The 24,424-nt window shown below is 40.9% G+C and overlaps 1 protein-coding gene across 2 annotated transcripts in view; it reads right to left on the bottom strand.

Annotated features, from left to right (window-relative positions):
* Positions 1-13,544: 13,544 nt before the first annotated feature.
* Positions 13,545-24,424, bottom strand: part of LPIN1 (lipin 1) — a 48,793-nt gene continuing 37,913 nt past the window's right edge. For both annotated transcript variants that reach the window (XM_039569185.1, XM_010393304.3), the window contains 4 exons: positions 21,995-22,147; positions 20,054-20,168; positions 17,972-18,075; positions 13,545-17,114 (listed from right to left, as the gene is read on the bottom strand). In XM_039569185.1, the coding sequence (XP_039425119.1) occupies positions 16,955-17,114; positions 17,972-18,075; positions 20,054-20,168; positions 21,995-22,147 (532 nt within the window). In that variant the 3' untranslated portion in view covers positions 13,545-16,954. The remainder of the gene's footprint in view (positions 17,115-17,971; positions 18,076-20,053; positions 20,169-21,994; positions 22,148-24,424) is intronic.

The following is a 24,424-nucleotide window of genomic DNA, read 5'->3' as shown; positions in this document are numbered from 1 at the left end:
AGCCCTCGGGGGGAGGGAAGTGAGCAACTCTGCTGTGGAAAGTAGCTGGAAGTCATCCAGCTTCTCCAGGGCAGTCAGTCATGAATATCCTGCTTTGGCCACAGAGGGGTTGTGGAGGAAGCAGGCTCACAACAATTGGGAAAGGTTTGTAACCACAGGAGTCAAATGAATGAAGCCAAGAGACTGCCAAGTGATGCAATTCATGGGGAAAAGGAAAAGGGAAAAAAAGGAAGAAAAAAAATACCCAAACCTTCCTCAGCTCCTACACAGGAGCATTCATCATTCACTGTGACCTTCCAGGAATGTGCTGACAGACACAAAGCGTTCTGTGTGACATTGTGCCAGTGAACTGGAATGACTGTGCTTGCAGCATTGTTCCTAACAGCAGGGCACCATCTTCTGGAGGCTGCACAAGCTGTCCCGCCACTCCCGGAGCAGTGCAGGCCGGGCTGAGGGGGGAATGATGCACCATCCCATTGAAAGCACTTTAGGACCTAAAAAAATCCCCAAAACAGTCTTCCAAGCTCATATTAAAACCAGCCACTGCCTCAGTTAGGCACAGGCTCCTGAGTGCCTGAGAGGAATGTTGGAAGCGGGGATGGGGCTGTGCTAGGATGAGATGGAGCTGGGGGAGATGTCCCAAAAATGTCATATTGTCAGAGCTGGTGGGCAGACACCTCTTCACAGCCACCGATGGACAGACAGAAAAGAGAAGTGTTATCATGGAATCATAGAATGGTTTGGGTTGGAAGGGACCTTCAAGATCATCTAGTTAGACACCAAAACATTCTGGCAGCAGAAGTGGAACAAGGTGGGGTGTGGCTGGAGTGTCAGAGGTTTTCCTTGCAGCTGTGACTCCAGTGGGGACCTTACTGCCCTGGGTGCTACCAGTGGGGCTGTAGCATCACAGCGTTCACAGACACTGTGCTGCCAGTGCAGCTTCTGCTTCCTTAGCAGCAGAAAATGTGGCCTTGGAGGTTTAGAGGTCACATCAAGCCATGCCTAGTGCAGATGCCAGTGTCACCTTCCTCTGAAATACCTCCAGGGTCCTGTTGCCTTCCTTGTGAGGTAAACCCTATTCCCTGGTGATGGGCCAGGCAATAGGTTGCTGGTTTGGTTATACCTCCAGCATTATCTCTCAGACCCTCCTTGCAGAGTCCATTGCCCTACATTTTCCACCCAGTCTGGTTGCTAACTCAGTACAATGTACCTCTGCTTGAGTACAAGCAGAGTCAATTTTATTTTCCCCTGTGCAACGCTGTTGTCCAAACTCTTAGACTAATTTAATTTTTTAAAAAAATTATCTGCTTCATTTTATGCCTGCAAATCTTTTAAGTCCCAAAACTCATGATGTCTGACATACAATATCTTGCTAGTCTGCTCTTACTAAAACAGTCATCACATATTTTAGCAGAAGGACAATGCCATAGGTACCGTGAACAGAAGTTTCTGGTCATCTGAGTATGTCTAGGAGCACAAGCTGCTCATCCTCAGCTGAAGGGTAGCTGGGCAGCCAGAAGGATTCACAAACCCTCCTCCTCTGTTATGTTTCCTGCAACCATTCCAGCACATCACGAGAAGGGAGAAAGAGAAGGAGGAATAATCCAGCGACATGTGGCATTAGGCTGTCCTTGGCACTGTGGTGGTACATTGTTGAGGACTTCAAGTGCCAGACAGGTAATTCAGAGGATACAGGATAGCAGGAAAGAAAAAAAATCACTCATGGTGTGATTTTTGGGACAGAAGAAAAAAACCAAAAACCTATAAGGTATGACTCTCGGTCGGGACTGTCCTGTGCAGGGACATGAGTTTAACTTTGATGTGGGTCCTTTCCAACTCTGGATATTCTCTGATTCTATGATTCTGTGTTGCCACTACGGATGGTGCAGCCTGAGCTGCACAACAGGCCTGGCTGACCAGACCTTGTACCTGAGAGGATCTGGCACAGTCAGGAAGAGTGGAGCCTGCCCAACAAGAGGAACTGATGTGGGCAGCAAGGTCCTGGAGATCCTGGCCACAGCTGGGGTTGCACACTGGGAGATTCCCATGTGTCTTGCTGGATTTCAGTAAAACAGACTGGAGTAGGGTCATCTGAACAAGAAGAAAAAAAACCTACTGTTACAAAAAAAGGTACAAGAAGCTGCTGTCTCCGGTGTGTCCGCCACAAAGGCAGTGGGTCACCTGGCTGAAGCTGGGGAGAGAACTCACTCAAATAATATGAAAACAGGGACTGGAAAGGTAATGAGCCAGTGCAGGAATGAGTGTAGGATTACAGGCCAGGGTCAGAGAGGTAGGATGTGGGAAAATATTTGGAGGAAATCATAGTTGCTACAATCCTTTAATAAAAATAGAGTAGAAGATGCCAAGAAGAACTTACTCTTCTGTCCTTGCCTGGAACTAAATTTTCAGGACTATCCAGGTGATGAAAGATCAGTAAGGCAGAGATAAAGGATTTGCAGCACCTCTGAGTAGCACTGTCACTGTAAAGCTGGGTGCTCAGTGATGTCCAGTATGCTTTAGACAAGCGTTTGGGTTTCTCACTTCAAAACCAAACATGCTGCTTCTTTTCTCACAGTCCAGCTGTAGCCCTCAGTCTCCCACTGCTGCCGTGGGCTGCAGTCACAAGGCTGTTCCCATGCCCCTCTCTAGTTTTCTTCTTGGCATCCACTTCTGGGAACAGCCATCCGTGTGCCCTGTGTATCTGGGAGCATGTGATCCTGGGCAAGTCCTCTATACCCTGCATGCCATGGATCAGATGTGCTGGGAAAAGTTCCTGGGGACTTCCTCAGTAATTGCCCAGTGGTCTCTGAGAGTGCTTATTGCAAAATGGGGAGACAATCAGAGCAAACCTGTAGGGAAGCATAAAAAGATGAGAACTAATCTAAACTGCGGGTAACAGCCTGGCTAAACAGAGTAAAAGCTTACAGTTACAATTCCTTTAAGAGATTCACTTCCTTCTATTCTGCGCCTGATGCAATAGCTGGTTTTTAGGAGAAAAACCAGTTATGTGAGGGAAGGCTTCACCTCCCAGAGAGCAATGAAATGCTAAGCCCACCTGGTGTCAGATGCCATAATTTAACTGGTGGTAATTTGCACCAGTGGATATCAAAGACAGATCTGACTCGGTATCCGCAAAGGCAATGTTAATGAAAGGTAATATGTGCCCACTATATAACCGTGGGGTTTGTGGGTTTCTGGCAGCACAGCACCAGAAAGTCTATGAAATAAAGAGTGTTGTCATCTTGTGTGTGACATTCATTCCCGGGTATCCCAAGCCTGCTGTGCTTACTATGTCTCATGAATCATTCCTCCCTGTATAAAGACAACAGAGTTGTGTCCACCTTTACCAAAAAAAGGCTGAATTCCCTCAACCTCTTCACTGATTTATGCTGAAGATCTAGAGACCTGACACAATGCTCTTTAACAACAAGGTTATGGCTATCGCAATTTATCAGAAAAGCAGGGCTACCACACTGTGGTAAGGAAATGAACACAATGTTTGCTTTATCATAAACTGAAAGCATATTGCATTCAATAATTGCCAATTTCTTTCTTCTAGTTCCACACATATTGGGACATGGAAAATTTGGCATGGGGAGGCTTTTAAGGAGGAAATTGCATCTTAAATTTTTTAATATATTTCCATAACTTCTAAGCTTTTCAAGAGCTCCTGATGAATTAGAGGATCTCAATCCTGAGAGCTGAATTTAAACGACCATAAAAGGACTTAAATTTCAGATGATGGGTGCTCAGCCATTCTGAAATTCAGGCATTATTACAATGTTTCCAGTTAAGCACCCAAAGTCATTAGTCACTTCTGAAAACCTTGGCATAGAGTAAAAGAGAAAATCTCCAACTGAGCTAACATACTTCATGTACAGACTCGTAAAAAAAAAACCTAGAAAAAATGTCCTAAAGCCCATGAGTGAGTCAATCTCATTCATTGTGACTGTGGTAAGCTGTAAATTATTTTTATTTAATAATAGCTAATACCTGAGTTTTATACAGCTGCTTGCTTCTATTTTTTTTTTCAATCAGTGGGCTATAAATGTATTATAATCTTTAAATGCAGCATCATGGAGCCATTAGCACAAGGATTTAATCAGTGTAGACAGACCATCATAGCAAAAGAATCCAGCTAAACAAAATATACACCAAAGTATTTTCTCCTTAGAAGACAATGGGACATTTTAAGCAGGCAAAAATTCCAGTGTCATTCTCACATATTATTCTTGAGAACACATTTCTCAGTCAGATCAAAGACAGTTGTGTTAATATTTCTTTCTCTGGTTTCTTTTGGCTCCTCCTACCAAGGAGGCTGTATCGCAGATCCCAGCTTCAAGTCTTCTGTCCTCCAGACCAGGAAGGCGGGAGGTGCACCAGAACTGCACAGAGCCTCCCACGACTGCTTGCAGAGCAGTGGTTTAGGCATTAGCCAAAGGCTGTACCTGAAACAGTTCCCTGGCCCATAAGCCCCAGCAACTGACACAACAGTCAAGGAGCCAAAATCATCCTCAGCACTGCCCTCGGCCTGGGGCGTTTAAATATCCCAGGGTACTTCCTGGGGTACCAGTAGTTGGACCGCAGGAGCAGGCTCATTCAGGATGTGACAGCATCACGTCCCTGCTGGCCAGACTATTTCTACCATGGGGCAACCAGCCCAGCTATCGCCTGCCTGCACGGACCTGACCAAGCAGGGGAGCTGCTGGCCAGGTGGGCCTTGCTCTTTCAATCTCAAAAGTTTCAGCCTTGCACCATCAGCTAGCACCAGTGCTGGGCAGTGACCAGAGTAGCCAAAGAGGTGGTGGTTGCCCAAGCACCCGTATTTCATCCAGCACAACGGGTCTGCACCAGACCCATCACCCTGTGGCTTAGATAAGACCCAAATTGAGCCTAAGCTGGTCTGAGCTCTACTTCTCTTACCAGAACATGTTTGCTGTCTGGGGCGAAATTTCCTGAATGTTCTTACACGGGGTTGAAAGTATGTGTGAAGCCAGGCTGTAGCTGCAAACAGAGCCAGTCACCTGGCTGCTGTATGAGGGCCTTATAAAGGTCACTTTACATGTAAAGTACTGCTGTGCCATGCCTCTGCACAAACCCAGGGCATCATTACACAGCTAAGACTGGTTGTTGGAGTGGGCAGGCTGAGGGTTGATTTAGGTGATGCCGCTCCATTACTTTTCAAGAGGTTAGTAAACTAAGTCCTTGTGAAATCTTTTCAGTCGGCCTTGGGGCCACGAGCAGCTGTTTGGTTCCTGTCACAACCCCACAGCAGAGCCTGCTGACAGCAGAGAAGCAGATGAGCACATAGGAGGGATCAGGCCCAACACATCCCTGTCTCATGGCCTTCTGAAACAGAAACAGGTCCTAAAACTTGCACACAAAAAAGGCAGCTCATAAGGAAGGTAAGGATAAAACACATAGGAAGAGAGAGGAATTTGAAATGCTAAAGAGGTGCATGCAAAAGAACAGAGAAATACATAATAGGCACCTAGCCACCGAAAACACCCAAAGGCAAATGTCCTGGAGAGATGCAGTCAATACATTTTTCTGGATATTTTGCTTTCTAGCCCAGTCTTGGAAACCTGTGGTTATGTGTTAATTTTACACATTCATTTAGCAGTCAAACCAACCCTCTGTCTCGTTTTTACCTAGTTTTAGAAGTTAGTATTTTATTTGGTTTGCAAATAAGATTTCCTTTTAAAGTAAAATTATTCCAGACAAAAAATCCAAGTCAACAACTGACAAATTGTCACATAAAAACTTTATAAAGCATTTTAAAGAGTTAAGGACTAAAATATATATTTGTAGTGCCCAACATTATATATTAGTTTTTTGTCCCTAAGTGCAAAATATTAAATAGTCACATACAACAAAATATTTCACCAAAAAAAGGAAGACAAAAATTATTACTCTGCTCCTGAAAACAGGCAGCTTTTATGTGACTTATGTGCTTACACCTCTTGAATTTAATAAGTCTTTGCTTACCACTACAGAAGGTCATACATGAGGTTATTACTCATGCATACCAATCAGTTTCACAAGTAAATCAGTAGGAAGCTAATTTGACCAGACATCTGAAATTTTTTTAAGTATGAATTGCAATCAAAGCATTATTTTCAGGAATGGTTATTGCTGTTATATGCAGCATTCCCCACCAAATGCTCTCTCTTTGAAGGCAATGTTTAGAAATTCTCACTAGCCAAAATTCTATCTCCCTGTTTGTCACAGGGACATTTTGGAAATGTTATGTCTGGGTCAACACTCATCTTGTTACATTTTAATGAACAGTGCGAGCCCTTCTGATTTGCATAATAGCCGATGGTTTCAAATCCTGCTGGAGCTGACCCCTTATTATCCCCTTTCATGAGAGTACCTGGGTAGCAGCGACCTGGACACCTCACTGTTGCTGTTATTCAGTGGATGTCATAAGTGCTCAGAGCTTCTGAAAACCAGCCTGCATTTAATAGGTAGCTAAAAATACATAGACGGGCTTGCTTATAAGCCAGAGCCCTTTAGCCTCCCACCCTGCCTGCACACCACTGTCTCCAGCTATTTCTTTTTCTCCTCAGCAGTGGGGGTTTGGAAGTGCTCTGATACCTAACTGCATAGCTGTCACTTAGCAACCTTTGCCATGGTCCCTAAATGAAGTATTTTATCAAGGAGTTCATGTAAGTTTGGCATTTATAACCAAATTTCCCTTTGTCGTCAGATAATTAAAGTATAATAATTAAAGTTTAAAATAAACCTGTGAGGGCTTTTTCTCTGTGACAGAAATAGAAATTAGGAAAAACTGATCTAAAGTTCTGCTGCAAGTTACTGAGATTGCATTTACCTAGTTCTTAACCTTTTGCCTGCTTATTGTGAGAGGACATTGCTGAGTTGGGATGCTTCCTGGGAACAATTGCCTTGGGCATTGTCCCTTGCCAGAGCCTCCATCAAGTCTCCGCTATACTTAAAGTTTAGTACAGTAAGAATAACTTTAGTGGGAGATTGCTTCCTGACTTATTTAGGTAACTTTTAGGTTGGATGAATTTCAGCTTTATGGTTTATTCCCCTTTTAAATAAAAATAATAACAATATTCTCAAGTATACATGAGAAAATTTGGAGCAGTACAACTGCATGAGAAACTCCTTCAGGTTTAACAACATACACTTGGGCTATGCAGCAGTATTTTTTGCATATATCAAGCCAGCGACTATTTAAAACTGCAGAGCAGTAGCCCTGAATGGCTGGAAATGGCTCATCTGCTGAGCAGATTGTGGGTGACAGTCATCTCTTTGCACCTCTTGGCACTCCACCAGCAACCAGTCCACCCTTGGCTGCCTCTCCCTTGGCTGACAGAGACAGTTCAGGGTGGGGAGGGAAACTGAGGCGGGATGCATGTGGAGGGAGATACATGGTACTGTGGGTTTGGCAGCAAACAGGGCCTCAAGGGGACCATGGATGCTGGGTATACAAACCAGGACATTTTTGCTCAGGTCCATCCATCAGCAAGGGTCAGGTTGCAGCTGTGACTGAAAGGCAGGTGCTGGCAAAGCCAGCTGTGAGGGTACCAGTCCTGCTCAGTCTTCCTCAGAGGAGGGGGTTCCCACCCCTGGCTGAGAGCTGCCCCCCGAGTGGCCCTGGGAGGCACCGAGCAGGGGACACAGGTGTGTCAGGCTCTTGGAGTGATTTTTTTCCCACAAGACAGCACTAAAGAAGGAAATGAGAAGCGGCCTCTTTCGTGGCTGAGATTCACTCTGGAGGGCCGCTTCTTGCCTGCCACTCCTATGTTGCAACACAGGAAATTTGCTTCTGCTAACACCTGGTGTTGTTTCAAACAGCCAGATGGTCCTAACCTCAGTCTCCAGTAATTGATGGCCTACTTGTCTAACCCTGTAACTATCTCTCGCTTTAGACACAGATGCTGCATCTCTCTAAATACCGTTCCACAATAAAACATCCTACCTTCCTGTTTCATGTATCAATCAGTGCAGTAATTCTTACAGAAACCAGCAACGGCCTGTATAAACCAGGAGACAGTGGGTGTAAGCAAGGAGAGATAGAATTATGCAGGCTTAAATTACAAACTGGATGTGTGGTTTGAAGGATTTAGACTCGCATCGCAAAATTAGCTGGGACATAACCAGCAAGCAAACAGACATTAGGCAGTGACCCCAAGAGCAGATGTTAGCTCACACAAGCTAGGATGCCCTGGTATGTACTGCTCTCTGTTACAGTGACTATGCTAATTTGCTTCAGCCTAACCCACTGCTCATTTCTAGCAAATCCAAATAGCCTTATACTTGCAATACCTTTTTTTCTGGATTTTCCTGATAGATGGTTCTCTTCTTCTAGTTGGGCTCTATTTGTAGGTGGTCTCTTACCACAGGGCTGATGCTGAGGCATCCTACAGGCTACCCCAGTACCAGAAGGCATTAGTCTTCATGAGCTTGAAGGCCAGAAGCTTTTACTTGACAAATTAGGATCTGCCTCAAGCTCCCTGCTTCCTCTCAATCCTTGTTCTGAACAAACTGAAGACTGACACCTGGGACCCTGACAACAGACTCAGGAAATGAAAGCTGATCTTACTGAGGCTACCAAGATGTTCTGTTTCCTGATACTAAGTGGAGACAGTATTCTTCCATCTCTCTTGGTCAGCAAGAATAAAACTTGACTGTCAGGTGTTCAGAAGCTGAGCCACTGCTGTTAGTTCAAATATCTTTCTTTCTCGTTTGATACCTCAGTTTCATATCACAGCATCTCTAAGCATTAATGCCTTGCTTTCAGGGCATGCCTGATACAGAGGAACTGCTGTCATCCCTTCCTTCTGCATGGAGACATAAGGCACAAAACACAGTGAAGGATTCATTCAGTCAACACAAGATTTCTGTGCCAGGGCATAGACTGGATCCAGTTCCTTATTTGGGACCAGGTTTTTGCATTTCTATTAGTCCCTCCATTTTAGGCAGGTGGTTTTGATCCTGCAATTTCTTTACATTTGTACGTTACCATTCAGGTTCTCATCTGAATGTTGTTATCCCATGCTCTCAAGTTCGCTGATAGATACCAAGCATGTCACTGCCTGGTATCTATCAATCTGCCCACAATTATATGATGATTACTATTAGAATAAAAGAGGTCAAGTATAGAATTGGGATGGACATAGTAAAATTGAGGTTACAGTTTCAGGAGACTTAGACAAAAGCATAAGGTTCTGCTTTCCTCTGAGCCCATTTAACTCCCTAATGCAGAACAAAACTATCCCAGGAGTAGAGAGAGGGGGTGGGAGAATCAGAAGGAACAAACAGGGAAAGTGGCTGTTTCCTTTAGGCAGTAAAAAAACCCAGTAGATCAGATCAGCCACCCATGAAACCACAGCCCTGATTTACAGGAATTTACTAGGTCAAAAGAAATGGAAGTGATTCCAAGCCAATTATATGCGGAAGAGCAGTCCAGAGCAAGAGGAGAAATGAGCTTTGCAGAAAGGTGCAATACCTGTGCAGGCTCTCAGGCTGTGCAGAGTGCATGTGAAGGAAATGTGTGTGTGAACCCCTGAAATGTTCCCTAAGTCGCTGTAACTCCATACAATCTGTTACTGACACAAAACAAACAATGTCTCCAAAAACCACCCCACCCCATCATACTTTGAGAAATAGACATGTGTCTTGTTATTTCCATTCACACCATACATAGATCAGCAAAAAACGTCCACAATACAGGGCACTGCATTTTTACACAATATCTGGATCTCTGCAGGAAAGAAGCATGATAATATTGAGTCTTCCTCTTTCTTTCCTCTCATTACATTCCCAATCAAGCTGCTTTACTTTCTGAGCCTCACAGTTTTTCCTTTTAACTGTTGTGTCTGCCAGCTTCAACTTAACAACTGAGAGGGGTAACTGGAAGGTCACATTTTAAGAATGACGATTTGAATTTCTGCTTTCCCAATATACTTTTTTGCTCTCAGGTATGTTTTTTTGTACACACTTCATTTTCCACACTTCATCTCTAAAAAGCCTGTGCTAGCAAAGCTTTTAGATTTTTCTGGCCTTGTTGCAGAACTGCAGCTTCTCTAACATATGTTAATACTGCACAGGCTCCCAGGAGACAGAGGTGAAAGAAGTTCAGGACCAGAGTGTACCTCCTCTTGAGACCGAACTGAGCTACAGATGAACTGAAGCACCTCCTCAAGCCATAGGAAGAGCCCAGCTCATCTCAAAGCCTCTGGAAAGAGAGGTCCCAGTATCTCATTGCGCAGTCAGCTGGGACATGCATGGGGAAAGGAACCACTGCCAGACCCAAGCCCCAGACCTGGCTCTTCCAGATACAGCACAGGCACGTCAGCAAAGTGCGAGGGCACGAGCCCCAGCCCTGGCTCACAGTTGCCTGTCCAGTCTGCTGACAGCCAGGTCCCCTGTGACCTCAGCCAAGGCACCCAGCATTCACCCAGACCAGGTCTGGGCGCGGCGCAAGGGTCAGCAGAGGCCAGCAGCGCCCCTGTGTGCAGGCAGGCAGCTGGACACCGGCCAAACGAGCCCTTTGGTGTGAGTGCCTACAACGATCCCTGCCCTTTACTGGGCAGCAATTTATCTGCACAGACATAGGCACTGAGCTTGAAATATAAATAGTTGTATCTAGCAATGGGGAATGGAAACTATCCTGGTCATTGGTTTTGATGTATTTATGGCTGTTTTTAACGTAAATCTAAGTTTTCAGTGCTAACGGTCCAAGCCTGCTGAGCATTCTCTCCTTCTGCCACCATATTTTTGGCAAAAGTCAAAAACAAATACATTCACATCACCTACCTCTTTGCCTCCAGTATTCTGAAGGGATGAAAAGGATCTTGAATTGGATGGAAATCTGTAGCACTTGCTATTCACACTTCAGATTGCAGTCGTAGCTGTGCATATCTGAGCAGCCATCCAGATGCTAATGGAGCTGATCTTGTGTCAGTAAGATTAGAGAAAGGCCTCCACTGTTTAATTTTTGGATATTTATTGGCTATAAATCAAAGGGCCAACATATAGAGATACCAAGGGAAATATCTTTTTTTGCCCGTGTTAACAGCAATGTTCTAAGATAAAGCTGTTATTTTAAAACAAGACTTATTTTCACTTTTCACTAGTGTTTTTAACTGTCCTGAAAAGAAGGATGTTTATACAATTTTGCAAAGAAACATGAACTGTTCTACTCCATTTACATTTCTTTGTTCCAAAACATATTCCTCTTGTTGAGATTCCAGCAGACAAGGAAAGCAGACACAGCGGTTACTTTCCAACGTGAAACTTAAAACCACAATCTCCCGCTCAGAAAACACAGAATGAGTCACAGGAAGGGGCCACTTGCTTGCAAAACTCATTAAAAGCAAGGCAAGGCAAAATGGATTTCCTGTATCAATAAATAGATTGCTGGCAGTAGGCAGAACACCTGACAGTGCTGGAGGCTAAAAACCAGTCCAAGGGTAACCATTTGCAAAGCCAGATCAATTCTTCAGCTCGGAAAGTACAGAGTTTTCTGTGAATTAGATGGCTTAATCCAGCAAAGTGCTTAAGAATATGTGTAAGTTTCAGTTCAGGGAGGGATGAGTTAAACACTTGCTAAAATAGGCTGGAAAATGATGATGTCTGTATTTATTCACTGAAGCAAGCTGTATTAAGAGGATGCACGCATGGTACCACCACGGTGCAGATACTGCAGGTGAAAGCTTTGTTTCCCAAGTTCATGAAATAATAAAGAAGCCCTAGTACTTACATAAGCTTAAAATTTAGCTGTAATTGCAACTTTGTTTTGCTGGCAGCAGTATTCCTTGGACACTTGAGCATAGAACTCCTTTTGTTCAGTGTTACTCTCTCCTGTTTGGCAAATGGAGCCAAAATGGCCTTCTGATGCCTTCTGTGCAGCACAGACACTCGGGATGTCAGGCAGAGCTGCTTTGGGGGCACAAGGCAGAGCTCAGCATCTGACCCAGCATCACCCAGGGCCAGCACAGAGGTAGGAACAAGAAGGTGCTTTTTGGCCACGTTCTGGTTTTGTCCCCTTTCTCTAGTTCCCCCTAGAAGAAAACTTATTTCTCATTTTACCTTTTTCTCCCTCAGTTCCCAGTCACTGGAAAGGTCTCAATGAAGGTCTCTTCCCAAAGCACCCAACAGCTCCTTAGCACTGTGGTGTTCCTTAGAGCCAGTCTCGTGGCTCCCATTTACAAGCAGCCCTTTGATTGCGTATCTCCAACATGCTACTGAACAGAATGAGTGGCTGTATTTTACTGCACGCGAAAGAGCGAGGACTACCTAAGGTCGTGGCACTGTGAGTATATTCCCTTCACCACCATACTTTGCTGGACTTTTATGAAAAGAAAGAAAAAAATAAACACAAAGAAAAACCCACTAAGAACAATCTTCAGACTTCATCTTTTCATGCATTCATAAAAGAGCTGAAATTTCTATTAGTTACGTTTTTAGGCACTAGCTCTTAACAGCCCTCTTCTGTCTCTTGCAATGAACTGTCCTGAGGTACTTGATGGCATATGCAATGTATATTGAAATAAGATTATCTATTTATAACAATGAAAATGTAGTATTCAGGAAATATTCCCTACTTTCCCCATGGCATCAAAAAACCCTCCTAACAACTTTATGGTCTTTTTTCCTGAGGAGCTTCCTCCCTCAGACTGCTGTATCTCCGGTGTTAATGGGATATTCCAGGAGCAGTAAGTACGTCCTTATAAAGTTTGGTTTGCTGATGCAAAAGCACCATTTCTCTGACTTTTAATTAAAAGGGCACCTTCGTTTCAAAGCCCATCTCCAGAGCTCCAGGGTAAATGTTTATACAAGGCAGAGACATACAGAAAATAGAGAAGACTGAAGATGCAGTGACTGCAGGCTGCCCAAATACAGCTGCTCTTGTATTTTTAACAGAGAACTTGAGATGCCGCAGAGCCTTATCAACCCCGAACATCTTTGTTTTCATACCAGCACGCACAAGCCTGGCAGTACCACGATGCTGCAGTGAGTCTGCTCGGCAAACCTGGCAGTGGCAGTGAAAGGCAGCCCTGTGTTCTCAGGGCCAGGAGGGAATAAAGGGTATTGGCTTTTCTCCAGCAGGATGGGCAGTGTCAAAGAAGAGGAGCCCCCCAAAAAAAAGGCTATTTGATCTCATTGCCATGAATGACAACATCCCCATTCAAAACAGATGGCTAGTTTTTGCTTAGGTCACACTAGGAATTAGACAAAAGGAATATTCAAAAAATTCTGGGGTGGGATAGGATTCCTGACTGCTCCAATTTATTCCAGTTCCTGTATGGTTGCTCTTGGCTCCAAGGTGCTGTTCCGATATCCCAAAACAGACAGAGCCCAGATCCTGACCCTGTCTCCCTCAGTAAACACTTCCAGTTTTAAAAGGCTCTGGGTAGAACACTGCAGCCAAACGGCAAAAATAATGCAAGTTACACTGGATAGCCCCAGTAAGAAACAGGCAGTGGAGACTGGAGATATAAAAGGTATGCTTTACAGGTTCAGCAAAAGCACTCTGCCATTATCAAAGAATACAGAAAAATAGAAAAGTCAGGAAAAAATTCATTTCACCTTTATTACAATATATATTTCTACCCTTGTTGCATTCAGCAGATCAAAATGAAGTGTTAAAATTATTTTCATCACTGCAGTAGCACATACATATACAGAGTAAACACTGTATATAAATAGGCTTTCAAATAATAACAAACCGTATCTACAAATAAAAAATACCCAATACCTCTTTTTCCTCCTTCCCCAAATTACAGCAGTAACATTTATCTTCAGCATAACCAATGCCACAAGCACAACATTCCTTCCCTCCCCTGACATAGCTAGAATGGTGTGGTCATCAGCTTCAAGAAAATAAACATAAGTCACTCCTCACTGCTGCATGTTCTAGTTTCTGTGTATTGCATGAATAGAATATACTGTGATTTAATGTGTCTGCATACTTATATTAACATATTCTTTCTGTAACAAAAAACAGCATTACACCACAAGCAAGGTTGAATTTTTTTCTTTCACAGAAAGAGTAGCAATTTTTTAAACCATCCCTTTTTCTTCTACATGAATTAAAGCAGTTTAAATATTATGCTAAAATTAATCATCAACCACATCAAAATGTCTTACACTTTCTGGAAAAGTATGGTGATGTTTCTAGCAGGTCAAACTCTTGATTTTCATATAAGTGTCTTTTTTGTTAGTAAATTTGATAAAAGTTACAGAAACACACATTCCTGATACTGTTCAGTTATATTTCAATTTTGGATACAAAGGGGGATACAGCAAGTCAGAAGTGAAGTGCTGAACGTCACAGAATCACAGAAATGTTGGTCAGAAGAGACCCCTGGAGGTCCTGCAGTCCAACTTCAGCCTTGAAGGAGATAGTTACTAACACGAGATCAAGTCAGCCATAACCCTGTTTAACCAAGTCTTAAAAAACTCTGGGACAAATTCTGCAGCACCTCAGGGTTACCTGTACCAGTGCTGCACTGTGGCCACAATATGACAGAATTAAAACAGTTCCTCATTCACGCTATCATTTGGTTTTAAATACTAAAGGCAACAAACAACCCTGGATTTATTAAGTTACACATAAATTACCCTATTTATTAAGTTACACATAAATGTATCACAGGCTTTAATTGTGGAGAACTTTCAGGGACCATCTTTTCTGATGGGAGTGGCTATGTGTAGTATCTTGGGAAAACAGATTTTACCTACAGTTAAGGATAAAAACCACAAAACTGACAGCCTTTCACTGAAGAGAAGGGTTGATTTTATTTTATTTATTTTGCATAATAAATGGATTGAAATAGGCCTTTACCAAAACTGAATTTAAGCAGGATGCAGCTAGCTAGTACATTCATCCATTTATTCAATCATTAATGACAAGTATTAATAGATAATTAAAGGAAAGTGTGGCTATATTTAGAGATGCAACCATCTCAGTTTGGCAATCTGCAATCCCCACTGATTGTCTTTCAAAAAATCCACCCGTATTTCTTACACCTTTAAGTAAAAAGATATTCGCATTTTCTTTAAACTTTCAAGAGAACACAGTCAGTCTGGGTTGTCAAACACCCATTTCTTCCTCTTTGTGTCTAATCCTGGTATGTCCAAAGTGGACATTCATTTTGCCTGAAGCAGCAAGGTTCATGTGAAAGGAAGACTTAGGGAGGGCTCTCCACTGCTCACTGCATCTGTGTAAAGAACTGCGCTTGTTTTCATTACTGCTGAAGGCACAGAGAAAACATAAACTGGCCCACTAACATCCCACATAAAGTCTTCTGTAGTAAACCTTAGAAAACCCCTACCAGAGAGTTACCATCCTATCTATATTGCTATCACTCTTGACATGCAAAACCAGAATTTGTTGTTACAGAACAAATGTGATACAGAGCAACCACTTCCAAATTTCTGGGTGCTAAACAACCATAATCACATCTTAAAATTTCTCCTGGACCACTCTGCCTTCCTGTTATTAAACTCTTAAGTGAAAACACTACAAAGCAGCTGCAAAACACGTACCACAGCCTCAGATCACAAGGCGGCAGAGACCACAGCTTGTGAACCACCAGTGTAGCCATACTGAAATACAACGTACATAGAATCCCAGGATGCCATCTTCGGTGTTTCAAAGAGCAATTAGACTCTTCTATATATTTCAAAAGGAAAAAGAGAGTTTCTTTCCTAACTACAACACATGTGAAATCATTTGGCATGTGGGCACTTGGAGTCCATATTTTAAGTACCACATTGTGTAAAGGCAGACCATTTAGAAAATGTTATCAACTGATCCACAGTATTGCTTTTAGTGCACACAGTTTAGTCTTAAGGCTGTCAAAAGCAGTATCTACAGCTTGTGTCTGGATAAATAAGGAAAAAAAACAAAAAAACAAAAAAAGAGGAGATTTCATTACCTTAAAGGAGAGTAAATTGCACTAAAAGTATCCATTCTTTATGATACAAAACAAAGCAAAAAAATCCATATAGTAAAAACCTGAGATGCATCGTTCACCAGCATCAAAATTCACATTTTAATCAAAATAATATTTCAAACAAAACTATTCCATTTTGATAAAATCCTCACTGTTTTTGGCTCAGTAACAAATCTTCAATCTCAGCGCACAGTGCATGTGAAAGATGTGTTTACTGAAAATCACCCACTCCAGTAAGGTGGGCACTATCCAAAGTGGCCTGGATCTTCCACTTGCACATTTACCTTGATCCAAAAAGCTACTCTTGAAGCATGATTCTCAAACTGAGAAAGACTGGAAGAATCTGGCCATCCTATTTCATTTACTTTCTATTTAGATTACACATAATTTATTTCCTCAGAAATGTCCCATGTCAAAACAGGCTGGAATAAATCAAACACAGCTCAATTGGTTTTGACAGCTACACTGATTTACATCTGCTGAGGATCTAGACCAGTAATCAACTCTTAAACAAACAGTTGTTGGTCAAGCAAGGGGAGAGGGAAAGAATCATTTACTCCTTCAGAGAGAAGAATTTTGATATATGGATTACAATCCCTGTCCGTGTCACCAGATCATGTCAGGAATGGTGAGCACCTTTAGCTCCCTTACTGGCAAGGGGTTCTGACAGGATGAAAGATGGCTTCAGTGATGCAGAACAGACATGGAACCACTTTACAACCTTACAGCATGTTTAACTGCAACTCCAACATCACTTTTAATTGACCTCATATAATGAAAGTGCATAGCAGAATTTGAGGACCTAGAAACGCAACTCCTATCCCTAGCAAGACTCCTCTTGTCTGGAAACGTGACTAAGTATGAAAAAGCATTCCTAAGTCTGCTCACAACAAAAGAATACAATGCTCACAACTTCACAGATTCCAACTGAACTGTCAACAGCAAAAGCCAAGTGGTGTCCTTGCAACACAAACCAACCCATTCTTTGAGGTGAGACCAACAATTTGGAGATGGGGTTAAGATGAGGCTGGATGTACATCCTGAGTTTCAAATGGCGGCAGAGGTTCTCTCCAGTAGGTGAACTGGCTGTAGGTGTCAGAACAAGGGAAGTCTGAAGAATGGCTTCTTTTCAGCAAAGGGAAAATGTGATCTACCACTTCACAGAGTCTGACATAGCTGGGAAATAAAAAAATTAAAAGTATGCTGAACCATTTCAGATCAACTTATTTTGAACTTTCTTAAGTCCCCAACCACTAAGGCATGACTACATTTACAAAACAGACAAGGTGGACAAGTCAACCTCCTCAAAGGAATTGAACTAAATTTAATTTTGGTGCCCAGCTTCCAGAAAGGATTCACAGTTCGGGTAAAAAATTAATTCTAATACATTTGTTCTAACAAGTGATACTTACCTAGTGAGACACAGATGCCATTTTACACCCAGATCATCTGCTAAAATATTCAAGCACCACATTCTGCTTCTCCATTTCTGTCCAGCTTGGCTCAAGCAGCTCCCTGCTCAACTGATTATTCATATTTTATACACATATGGCTCCCCTTCAATTAAGGACACTAACACTTAACATTACTAAAGGCCATTCCAGTGTTAGGGGTTACCAGTGCCTAAGCACCTTGCTGGAAGCACTCGACCCTCTCTTCAGGTTTTGTTTTCTGGCTCTTCTAGATAGGAGATCCAGGAAAAGGAAATTTTGAAAAGGCCAGGAAAAGGCAGCTGGAGTCAGTAAACTAGTGAGTCTCACTTTTATGCAGACTAAATCATCTACTTCTAAATCTTCTACATGATTAAAATAGATGGAATATATTATACTAAACACAAAAAAATTGGTTTTGTCAGTTTAACTGAAGGGAAGTGGAAAGTCTGTATTTTATTCTCAATCTTTTTTGTTTTGTTTGAAGTATTCTAAGGAATCTTTAATTACTAAAGCTGAACGGATCTTTGGGCAACTTGAGTCGTAAGTTAGCACAGCAAATTAATTTAGTCCATAAACTCTTAGGGATAAGAGATTACTTACGATGAGATGTTTGTCTTTGCATGTTCTTGTATAAGTTCTCCTTTGGGGTTAACCGTAAATATCCTGTTTAAAGAAACCCCCACTTGTTTATAAGAATAAACATCCTAAAAAGAAAATAAAAGAAAAATCATGATTTTTGCAAAATCATGTGTAATCTTGCTGGAATATATTACACAAAAGAACATATGTACAGAGAACTGGTACTTAATTTACCTAGTTATTGTGTGCCTGAAATTCTCCATTATGTTACAAATGAGGTCAATCTAATGAAACGTTCATGAAACAGATCATTTGCTGATAGATAAGAAGTTTGCCACTTGAGTTTAAATTGTTACCAAAATCATGTTAATTTTTTCAGTAACTTCCCTTGACACAACAACAACATTCAGTAAAAAACTAGTGATATTTGGTGTAAAAGCATTAGCACCTTCATTTTCCTTTCAGAGCATATTTGAAGTCCTGTGTGCATTGTACCAAGTATGTTACAACAGCATACAGAGGTTAAAATGTAACTGACACATAAAACAGAAATTATTTTTAAGGTCATAAAATTCATAACATATTTGTCTATAACAAAGCCATCACTTAGCTCCCAAGTTCAGATTTGTGCCATACCCATATGCCATACTTCATGTCAGAGAAAGGGGAAAAGAAGGGAAAGCAAGAAATACATGCCAAAACAGCATCAGAGAGCCACAGCAGGTAATGCAGATACAACTCTGGGAAGTACATTTTGGTGTAAGAATTAAGAATGTCTTCTAAGAAATTCAGATTGTTAAGGAAAACAATTAATAAGTTTTGATCTGTTCTGAAGAAAAGCCTGACAAAACCAAAGTTGAAAATATCTCCCAGAAGATTAGAGCAAAAACAATTTCCATTTTGCTAATATAAATCATGGTTTTAAAAGCCAAGGTGGTGAAAAACTGGAATGTTAATGAAGACAAAAGTTTATTTTTATATCTACATTGTAAAGACTGTTCCAAAAAATTAAGTACCTGAACAAAAATTCATCATCACTTCAAAAATTCATCATCATGGCAGTTCACACACTGTCTACACCTATAACATCCATGTGTACAGAAATTTCCCTGAGTTTACTCTTGGAAAAATCAAACCAAAACAGAAAATCCAGAGCAGAAAATTGAGAAAGCTGTGATCCTGAGCTTCACAAAGCCATAAGCACATCGCAGCACACCTGAAGCCTGGACTCTGGCACCAAGCATGGGAGTGAGCTACCAGTAATTACTTTTGAAATAGTAACTTACAGTTTTACTTGAAATTTTATTGAAAGAAAATCATTATTTTAATGCATGTTTCCCTGAGGTTCAAAAAACTGGAACTAGAGGTAGTTATTATCCATAATACAACATCACAGAGGTTTTTAAAACGTTATTTCAGAATCATATGTTTAAAGGAGCCTTGATAATGGAAATTAAGCTGCCTATGACATAACAATTCAATATAGCAATGGGACAGTGAGGACCTCCTGTCATCTCTGACATAATAGTCCCTTTTAAAGAAAGGATAATCTCATGCCAGGGTCCCCACCTCAGCCCAAGCCTGTGAGACTGTTTCCTTTTCTAGATGCATAACAGCATTCTTTGGCCCAGGGCAGGAGCTGTCTATAGCCCAAATATCCAGCCTTCCAACAGGTGACTGAGATCTGTCTTCCCTTCTCCATGTCAAATATATCATTTTCCATAAAAAGTAGAATCTTTTGACTCCAATAGGACATCCAAGGTCTTTTGAGAGTCCCACCAATATAAATCTGAAATACCTTCTGTCTGCCCACAGGTATCTCACTGACGCTGTAGCTTTGTGGATTAAAATAAGATCAGTGTTTCTACACAAGCTTAACTGCTAGTTTATGCAGATATAACATAGTTACTTTGATGCTCTTTCATCTCTGAATCCTACATCATGGTATTTTTGAGGAAGAACCTTAGTATTTTCTTTTGCACAGGGCCTAATAAAATGTTCCTAATTGTCATTTAAAGCTTCTAGGTTCTAATATAACAGAACCATGAAATAACAGCAGCCTTTCTGTTCTCTGCAATAGAAATAAATTCAGCTCTTACTTACAGCAGGTCTGTTTCCAAAAGCAGCATAAAAGGGTTCTGTGTTGGGATAAAACAAATTTTTGATGTCTGTCAAACACTGAACTTTAAATTTCTCTGGCTTCTTTTCTATAACCTCCCTGAAATGACAGAAAAGAGAAGATGAGTAAGTACACATGAAATACACCACAAACCATTTTGTTTTCTTTATTCAACGTTTTTACTTAGCTAGATACTACTGCATAGCATCCACCCTTCTCCAATAAATCTTTTAGAAGTCAGAGTGCCCATGAAGACAAAACACTATTCCCAAGCTTACATAATGGGCACAGTAAATAAAGCCTCTGAAACAAGGGAACTTCTATTGAAACCTATGTTACAAAGATGGCTACTGAGCATGGATGGTGGTTTACAGAGAGTAGCTGCTAAATCAATCCTTATGAGGCATAAACTGTCATCAAGTAAACTGCCTCCTGAGAACTGCAGAATGATTCATAGATTATATTAGCCTTCACTGTTTATGGTGCTTCTTTTTAGATTTTATTTTTAAAAGGATTGCAATCACCATATGTGCTAGAAGCACCTCAGCCTGTTAAGACAGAATTCCAATCAGGTTCTCCACCACTGCTAATTAGCAAAAGTTAAGGAATAAAGGAATCTTCTATTTCTCTTCAGCTGCTCCTCACAGAATACAGAATTCATTAATGAACAGAGGAGTTCTCTCATCTCTGGGCAAAAGCCCTTTCACAACAGCTTCTCTTGGCAAGAAGACTGAACAGGTGGCAGAGTCTGGAGTTCCCATAACATAGGAAGATGCCAGCATGACACAAAAGCACTTAAGAAGCTCAGAATCCAAGATCCTAGCACCAACACATATGTCAAGGAAGATGTGAATAGTACAGAAGCTTCATAGGAGTAAAGCAGCCCTTTGGAACAGCAGATCGCTGTATAAATCAATGTCTGAGAATATGCAAAAGACGAATAAAACCACCTTTCCTCAGTCTCATATGCACCTGATCTCAAAACTACAAGGATTAAATCTATGGATAACAATGAAGTCATTTATTGCCCACACACCTCAGCAGTTACAACAGTGTACACTGAAAGATGGGCATTCCTTAGTCTGAACAAGATACCAAAAAGAGTATCATTTAAAATGTATTTCTAGCTATGAGGAGCATAAGATAACAGTAACTACCCTTTTACTGCATTTATTACTTAATCAGTCTGAGAAGTGCACTGTAATACCTCCACGGTTTCTTATCTTTAGAACATGACTGGTAAGACAGCTGTAGCATGTCACTCAATCAGGAGAGCATCTGAACAACCTACCTATTCTAATGAAATATATCCTGTCACAGCAGCTTTTAACAGCTTAAAATATTTTCAGCAATCACTTGACATGCTTCGCTGAATTAGGCAGAAGGTACAATATTCATATTCTGTGCTATTATTATTCACTCACTGCAGTTCAACACCTAGAAAAGGTAACATTGTCCTCACAGAATCCCACAGTGCAGTCAGGCGTATAAAAAGTTAATTTCGTTTTCACATTAATTTCTTCAAAACCCACCAAGAAATAACCTTCCACAAAAATATATTTAAGCCAATTGGAACACCTTACAGGTGAAGACAAGAGTGATTGCTATGAAAATGTCCACATTTCTCCCATAGCTAAATATTAACACAGTATGTTAAACACATGAAGTCACCAAGCAGTACATATTGGTAAACAGTGAACACAGCTGTGCCTCAATATATATCTAATATATAAACTAAGCAAAAAATAGATAGTGAGTATCTAATGAATTTTGGTTTTTCTCTAACAAAATTTCTTCTTAATTAAATTTTGCACCAATATGTTAAAAAAAAAAAATTATTTCAAGCACTCTCATTTGAAAAAGCTGATAATTCAGCCTCCACCAACCTCAGAGTTTCCTTCTGTGTAAAAGTGAAATTGCATTACCTGTGAAGAGCTGAGAATAGGCTGCTTGGACTCAACAAAACTGGCCCCTGAGGCAGCACAGTTCCTCTTTCATTGACCCAGTGCAAGTATCCTCTGGTCATGCCTGCCATTCCAATAGCACGTGCTGAGCAGTATAAAAATTTATATCCATTTCTGTGAGCAGATATAAAAGAAGAAACTACTGTAAAAATAAAGCAGGTGTTTAGATATTAATAATTTTGTGGGTTTACTTTACATGAATCAAATCATGACTCTTAAATAGACTTATGTTTAACCTAGACTTAATTTAAAAGGAGTAAAAACCTTTATGCCAGAAAACTGGATAATTAAATGCATCTAGCCCTGCTGCATTTAGTGATTACACCTAAAGAGGGCTCATTTATCTCTGCTCCTCTCAGGACTTATGAATAGTTATGGTTTCCTTTCCACCCCTGTGTGGTGGAACCACTGTCCTTAGAATTAAATAAAACAATATCTGTGAAGAGGAAAACACTTGGCAAGCAATAGGATATTGGCCTTTGCTGTATTAACAGTGTTGCATTCCTGCCTCTCGGGCCTCTGCAAGAAAAGACATGCAGCAGTAACACATTTCCTCAAGCTGGAACAAATTTGAGCTTCAAAAGACAGCATGAAAAGTAATCTTTAACTTGACACTGAAATAAAAGTTTTGGCATAAATCACAGGTTGCCTTTGGTTCTGTTCATGATAGAACAGAATCCTATCTGATGATATTAGTTCAACTTAATAGCAGCTTACTTTCCAATTCCTATTAAAAAATTACTGTTCATAAAATAAAGAAATACTGTATTCAGTGCATGCATGGTCATTAGATCTAACTATTAAGCATTTATATGGTGTTCAGCTGTAATATCTGCCACGACACAATTAACTCAGTAATTTGAAAACCAACATGACTCAAATCTATTTTTCCCCCTATGTTTATTATCATCAAAGCCCTAACAACTGATAAGGCTGGCAGGCACAAAAATAACAACTGCAATTAAAAAAATTAATTAACATTTTCACCAAATGTAATGCAGAGGTTATACACAGAACTCAGCATGTGAATTCCCAGGCTGTCCTGTCTTTTCTGTGAACACGTATGTCTAACGTGCAGACAAGTGTCTCTGGCATAATTTAGATTCCATCATCCATAATTTATAATTCATCATCCATGTAAAACAAAAAGCAATAAACGAACCTTAGCATAACCCTAGTACACAAAACAAATCAGATTAGCTATGAGGAGAGTTGTGATGTGTACCAGAGGCTCTTCAAACATTTATGGTACTCTGAATATATAAGAAAAGCTGACATTAATGCAATAAAAGGAAACAGCAATCAGTAATCCTCCTTGTAAAAATTAAAATCAGATACTTCATCTGATCCCATTCAGACATCAATTCATTTTTCCTCATTTCCTTTTTTTCTCTCAATGGGTAATTACAAAAATCACCATGCTCTGTCTTTGATCTTCCAGTGTACACAATGGCTTGACCATATTGCAAAATGTATCCAGGGAACCAACAGTACACCTGTACTTTTGCACAAGCCTTGCTCACCTGGAGGCATTCCCACACATCACCACACATGAGCTGGTACAGTCTCTCTCCTGTTCATATTCATCAGAAGAAACATCCCCATTTTGTTGGAATAAATTGCTCTAGGTCATACCTGGATATAATGTTAATGACATTAATTGACCTAAAGCAGAGCTGATATACTGTTGCCTGATATTTCTTCAAGAGCTAATGGGAAAAGGATATTTTTTTCTAAACATGGTTAAATCCCAGGTACATTGAGCTACTTTTTGAAGATGCCCGTCTTTCTCCAAGGATTACACAGGATGTAAAAGCCACAAGTAAACAAGATGAATCCACGTCCTTTACCTGCTCCAGTGGCACGGAAGGTATTTATCACTGTAGACCAGCAGGCATCAGTGCAGGTGAGTTACTGGGCTCTAATACAGCAGCTAAAGCACTGATGTTGTCAGGTTAAAGCCTTTTCCTTAGGCCCTTCACAGCATGGTCCTTACTGATTTCAGTAACTTTAAATTGCACTTTAAGCAACTTTTATTTATTGCCTACTCTCAAAGTTAACCAATGACACAAAACTACTTTAAGACTGATCCTTCCTGACCTTGCAATTTAACAACGGGTTAGCAACACTTACATACAGAAATAAAATAAATTACACAATCAGCAGAAGACCATCATCAATGTCTTTGAAGCTCATCGTCATTTATACAACAAATAAAATATTAGCAGCGAGTATCCAAAATGGATAGATTTCTAGTCAAGATAAGACATTGTGCTGCTCTTTAAGGATGAGATTTATCTTTCTTGACTAGAAGCCTGATGTTTAGACAGCTCAAATCAAAGCTGTTTCACTGAACTCGCTTTCTAACTCACTGGAAAGAAAGGGAACTCC

This window comes from Corvus cornix, chromosome 3, assembly GCF_000738735.6.
Source record: "Corvus cornix cornix isolate S_Up_H32 chromosome 3, ASM73873v5, whole genome shotgun sequence".
Classification (NCBI taxonomy): Eukaryota; Metazoa; Chordata; class Aves; order Passeriformes; family Corvidae; genus Corvus; species Corvus cornix.
This window is presented reverse-complemented; position numbering and strand designations above follow the sequence as displayed.